Genomic DNA, 6,571 nt, shown 5'->3' with positions numbered 1-6,571 from the left:
CGCCCTGCTTGGCCGTAGTGGATTGACGGCTGACGGCCCCTAAACCAGAAGGTACCTATAGGAAGGAATCACCAAGGTTGGCTTTGTGTGATCGTTCAAACACTAGTCAGATTCTCGCTAGTCCGGGCCGGATAAATACAGACTTGTAGCAGCTTTTGAGAGGCGCCTGTTCGGTACTTTAGATAGTGCTCGAGTTTGCAAATACAGACGCGCGAGATGTGTGTGCTTGATCATGTCCACACTGAAAGGAGGCGCCGACTCACAGCCTGGTTTAGAGCTAGAATTCAGTAGAGTGCGATCGTTCATTCATGCACTCAACAAACATCCCCGAAGCATTCACCGCGTCACGTGCGAGATAAGAGGGAGAGACTGGTAGGAAACAGACGAGTGTCACTTGTTCTGAAGGCCAATAGAGGCACCTAAACCGGCCTTGGAACCAAAAGGGGTGCGCAAACCACGTAACCTCTATTAAAAAACACAAGGGCTCCTAGTCTTGAATAATTTGGACAATAAAGCAGTTGACATAAAGTGGTGCATTGAACGATCTATGATAATGGTGCTAAACTTCCTTTTAAGAACTAGTGACCAAAGAATTGGGAGCCAATTTATCATAAAATCATTTTTTTTTTTTTTTGTATTTTATAACTTTTATTAAGAGAGAACCTATATCAGAATTCCTAAACTGTAAACAAGGGGAACTGAAGTATCAAAGGATACACATTAGGGATTATATATAACAGACAAAACCCCTTTAATTTTCTTATTGCCTTCATACAATCAGTGTGTAACATTTAAGCAAAATTGAAATCCTTATTAAGCAAACATTTTTGCATACGCTGCCTTCTCTTTATCTTTCTGTGCCTTTATCTTTTGTTTGACTTTCAGCAATTCTGCCTGGATAGCTTTATCTTCTGGTGCTATCTCCTGAGCTTTCTTAAGATCAGCCAATGCTTCATTGTATTCTTTTAATCCTTGCCATCCTTGAGCTCGACGGTACAGTGCTTTGGTATTTGATGGGTCTATTTCAAGAGCCTCCAAACAACTGTCAATCGCTCCCTGCCAATCTGACATCTTCAGTTTACAAGCACCAATATTCAGCATGCAGCTTAAAGCTATAGGTTGCAGCTTTGATCTATCTGCTTTCTCAATAACAGCCTTTGATCCTTCCACATATCTTAAGACTTTTGTATATTTTTTAATGGCCATCTCCCAGTTCTGGGATTTGAAAACAGTATTTCCAATGTTTTTTAAGTCTTCGGTTATTAATAATAATTTATCTACATCTTTTAAATCTATATCTGCATCCTCCGGGAAATCTGGATAACTGTCACCAGAACCATCTTTTGGGAATATTCCCCAATCATCACCTTCCTTCAATTCTCCGCATTCTGCAATAACGCACAATTTGACTGTTTTTTCACCTTTCACTTCTACATTTTCCAGAATTCTTGCCACACCCATTCCTTTAATTACTTGGCCAAATACCACATGTTTCCCATCCAGATGGGGAGTTGGAACTGTGGTGACAAAGAACTGAGAACCATTCGTATTGCAGCCTGCATTTGCCATGCTCAGTAGCCCCTCCTTGTCATGCTTATAATAGAAATTTTCGTCTTCAAATTTTTCACCGTAAATACTTTCTCCACCTGTCCCATTATGATTTGAGAAGTCTCCACCCTGAATCATAAATTTCTTAATAATTCGATGGAATGGGCATCCTTTGAAATGGAGAGGTTTCCCAGTGGCGGGTCCAACGCCTTTTTCTCCTGTACACAATGCACGAAAATTTTCTGCAGTTTTGGGTACAATATCTGCAAACAATTCTAAAACAATTCGACCAACTCGCTCGCCTCCGATGTCCACGTCAAAGAAGACTCGGGGGTTTTGGGGGTTGGAGGGCTTAGCTTGGGGTGACGGATGCGACATTGTGACTTGCAGACGCGTTTGGAAGCGGACTCCCAGCACCTCGTGGCTGCCCAGCAGCTGAAAACATAAAATCATTTTTTAAAATGGGTTGAAATCACGCCTGGCTTTGAAAACTTGCCCTATTTACTGTGATTTTGGACGTTACTTACTCTGAGCCTGAGTTTCTCATGCATAAAATGGGCATAACAAAACCTACTTCATCGGTTGAGAAAATTAATGAATGAAAAGGATTTAGCAGCATAATAAATGTGAACTATTAAAACTCAGGTGTTTCAAGGTGTTTAGAAAGAATTCAAAATGTAGTTATTTTATGACAGGAAAATGCTGGAAGTTTTGTTTCTGTATTTCATAAGATTAGTTTTTGCTGCATTTTTAATGACAGTTTAAAGGAAAAATTTTGTGTTTCACATAAATTATTATTTGATGTTTCAGAGTCTCAATTTTTTAACAGATACATTTAGGTAAATCTACAATAGTACATTAACTTATACTTTGTGATATCCTTAAGTCAGGAGCCTTGATTTATCCATTTTTGTATTCTTAAGATTTCAGACAGTGCCTGGCATTGTGGGGGTGGGAGATGGGGAGATGGAACCCTTGAAATAGATTTTAACTATATACCCAGGTAGGAAAGCAATTCAGTCACCCTGGTATTAGATATGAGAGAAGGGGGGAAAACATGTGTGCAGTCAACCAGCTGATTAACAAAATGCTTAACATCTAATTTAAGCATTGTACTGCAGACTTTGGAGTACGTAAGTGAAGGACCAGTCCCTGCCTCAAGTTGATAAATGACAATCTGGTTGATAAAACCACAGTACTCCCTGATACTATGTGATACTGCTGTAAACAGTACAAGGACATTTTTATTACCAACAGATGTTGAGCAAGAGAGAAAGCCCAGAACACTACTAAATGGAAAACTGTTGTCAAGGTTTATAAAGTATGTAAGTTCCTTTGTAACATACCTGCACATAGGCACAAGGCCAAAATTCTAATAGGAAACATGCAAAAGGCCGTTTCTGGCTCAAAGGTGACCATACTACTGGATTGAATCTAGTCATCAGTGTAAAACTTAGTAATATGTAGAAGAAATGACTCATATACATTTGATAGAAATGTGAAGTTCTGCTTGACATATTAACTATGCCAGACTAATTTCCTCTGATGTAGATGATATATTTTCAAACAATTAGGGGGAGAATGTTTCACAAAGTACGGATACATACATGCACACAAACAATGGATTCAAAAGTTTACACAAGGGCCGGCCCGGTGGGTGGCTCAGGCGGTTAGAGCTCCAAGCTCCTAACTCTGAAAGCTGCCAGTTCGATTCCTACATGGGCCAGTGGGCTCTCAACCACAAGGTTGCCAGTTCAACTCCTCAAGTCCCACAAGGGATGGTGGGCTCCATCCCCTGCAACTAAGATTGAACACAGCACCTTGAGCTGAGCTGCCTCCCAGATAGCTCGGTTGGAGCGCAGGCTCTCAACCACAAGGTTGTTGGTTTGACTCCCGCAAGGGATGGTGGGCTGTGCCCCTGCAACTAGCAATGGCAACTGGACCTGGAGCTGAGCTGCGTCTTCCACAACTAAGACTGAAAGGACAACTTGACTTGAAAAAAAGTCCTGGAAGTACACACTGTTCCCCAATAAAGTCCTGTTCCCCTTCCCCAATAAAACCTTAAAAAAAAAAAGTTTACACAACAAAATGTTTGCAGTAATTATCTGAGTGATGTGATTATGGGTTTTTTAATTTTTTTCCATATCTATTTTTTCAAATTTTCACGAATGGATATATAATACTAATATTTTAAAAAGTAGTATGATTTTTAAATTATTAAGCACTACCCCCAAATATATGAAACAAAAATAATGTGAAAGGAGCCTTTCAGACATTCATACCTAAATGTGAATTCGTTAGTCAGGAGTCTAATGCTGAAGGGAATAAAACAGATGTTATTTACAAATTCAAAAACAAGATCAGGACACTTGAAACTAATATAAAATACTGAATATCAACTGTAATTGAAAAATTAAAATTAAAACACCCCCCAACAGAAAACCCCCACAAAAAACAACAAATTAAAAACCTAAAGATCAGGGCAACGGATTCAAGTTCAAATACTTGTTACGTGACCACACTAGGGCAGTGTACCAAACTGAAGGCTCTACGTTGCCAAAAGGTGGCGCCATGAAGGTTCTGGCTCTATGAGGAAGAAGTCAAGATAAGTGGCAGAATGTAGCCCAAAGCTGAGAATTTGGTGAGGAATTTTCCCTGCCCCACTTCTTCCAAGATATGAAAAGCAATTATTTAATCTTATTATCTGCTCCCCTTTCCTTGCTAATAGGGAAGCCAGCCTTTAGCAAGTGGACCCCTTAAATCCATGTCCACCATGCTGGCATTTACCTACATGTTTCTTTTTCACTCTTTCCTAAAGCTTCAGTGGCTATCCAAAACAAGGTCTATAACGCCTTCCAAAGAGGACTCTTGCTGTGTTCTCACCACTGCTTTCCTCATAGTGAAGATCCCAGCAACAAGAGCTACTTATCATTCATCATACTTAGACCTGTTATGTTCCCTGACGTATGAGTAATTCATGTGCAGACATCATGTCCAAAATCTTTCTGTGAACCCTGGGCTAAGTGCCCTGTGCAGAGCTCTCAAATCGTTGCACTTAGTCATTGCCATAGACTAACTTTGTATGTCCAACTATGTCACTAGATTCTGAGCTCCTGGGGGCAGAGACTGAGTACTCCTTACATTTATACCCCAAACATTGTAGATACACAACATATTCTGACTCATGCACCTAGAAATGTAGCCCCTATTTCATCTGGGGTATAAACCCAGCGCTCACAATTATTCAAATGCAGAGCCAACTGCGATTTTTGCCCCTCGTTATAGCTATCTGGAGCCCTGCCCCCCATGACAAAAACTTGCTCCTTTCTCTGTCAGCACTGAGTCCTTCCCCCCACCTTGGCTTAACTGAAATCTGGCTCTTCCGGAAAAATACTCCCCTGCAGCTTTCTCACGTTTCTCATTGCTTCACATTCCATGTACCCTGCTTGGTGTCAAGTGTCCTTTTCCTGTAAGCCATTTCTAAAATCCTTCATTTTCATGTAAATGCCCTTGTCCCTTTGAAGATATTCGGTATTATCACCCTATACTCCTCATTCAGGTAATTCACTAACCTCCACCATTCACTGATATTTAGGCCTCTGGCTTAGTCTTCCCCTCCCTCCTCACTCCTGGTTTGTCTTCACTCTAGACTTCATTGCCCATGAAAACCACGCATATAACACGTGGCTTCTCAGTGCTTTGACCACCCCAACTGACATAACCTTTGCCGCCAACAGGCCTACTACCACACCCTGCACCTGTCTTCCCAACTGTTCCACTCTTGAAATCTCAAATTCAGACATCCCTCACTGACCTTCAGCCCCTTGGCCCTTTTACACTCTCCCTTTAATCCACCTCACCTTCACTTCGATCCCTAGGCAGTCTACACAACATGGACCATTATTACACTTAATCACTTTGCTGCATCCTTAACATTTTCACCTTGTCATCCTTTCATCTCACAGAGCAAAACCCTAATACTGGATCAATCAACTGTCTCCCGTCTCCATTCCTACAACAGAATGCTGAGTGTTGCTACAGGAAATCATTCAATCACTCCTGCTGCTGCCACTACAAATTCAGTCTCTAATCTAAGCTGGACCCTCAAAGCTACCGATTGCCTAGTGAGTTCTTCACCTAGTCCTGCAGTTGATACCTCAGCATTTCTCCACTTGCCTCAAATCTCCTAGCCTACTACTTCCACCCTTTCTGGCTCCTTCCTATATTAATATTACAACATGCTCAAATTTCCCTCATCTCCTCCCACCCCCAACACACACACATACACACATAAAACTTTCGACTGTAATCTCATGTCCTTTCTTCTACTCCCAGCTTTAGCTTATTCTTCCCTATTTACAGCCAAATTTCTGGAAGACGTTTGTGTTTGTTGTCCCTACTTCTTTATTTCCCATTTCCTGCTGAATCCACTGCTAAGTGGCTTCTACTCTCAATACTATTAATATGGTTGCTCTTCATGTCAAATGTCTTTTTGCCAAGTCGAGTGGCCATTGCAGGCCTATCTTCTGGTTCCTTTTGAAAGCCTCCTACTTCTGGGCTTCCTGCCCTCTTCTCATCCCTTCTCAGTGGGATCCTTTCCTCTGCTATTTAGTAAATATAATGGTATGCTTCTGAGCTCGCTTCTCAGTCCTCTTTTCTTACTATACTTTCCCTGGATAATCTCATCTACTACCTTAACAAAGTTACCGTTTTTTAATTATTCCCAAATTTTTAGAACAGATCCTTCTCCTGCTTCAGACTAACTACAACTGCCTACTGTTTATCTCCTCTTACATATCTCATGGGCTACTCAATATTAAAATACCGGGGGTGCCAAAAAATGTATACATGTGGACACTTTGGTCAACGTTGCTCAAGCAGTAGTTCGCCGTAATCAGAAGTATCTGGACGTTAATGGGAACCACTTTAAGCACCTCTCGTAACTGCAGAAGTCAAACGTGACTTGTATTCATCTTTGATTATCAGTATATATTATTACAATTTTAATAGTTCTTGCCTTTCT

At 40.9% G+C, this 6,571-nt stretch overlaps 1 protein-coding gene across 1 annotated transcript; it reads right to left on the bottom strand.

The window, feature by feature from the left end:
* Window positions 1-186: 186 nt before the first annotated feature.
* LOC308508060 (peptidyl-prolyl cis-trans isomerase D-like) lies at window positions 187-3,991 on the bottom strand. The gene has a single exon (XM_081074246.1). The coding sequence runs from the start codon at window positions 1,999-2,001 to the stop codon at window positions 814-816; it is 1,188 nt and encodes a 395-aa protein (XP_080930372.1). The 5' UTR covers window positions 2,002-3,991; the 3' UTR covers window positions 187-813.
* Between the last annotated feature and the right edge of the window lie 2,580 nt (window positions 3,992-6,571).

This window comes from Rhinolophus hipposideros (assembly GCF_964194185.1).
Source record: "Rhinolophus hipposideros genome assembly, chromosome: 15".
In the NCBI taxonomy this organism is placed as follows: domain Eukaryota; kingdom Metazoa; phylum Chordata; class Mammalia; order Chiroptera; family Rhinolophidae; genus Rhinolophus; species Rhinolophus hipposideros.
The sequence above is the reverse complement of the archived record's forward strand: the minus strand, read 5'-3'. Positions and strand labels throughout refer to the sequence as shown.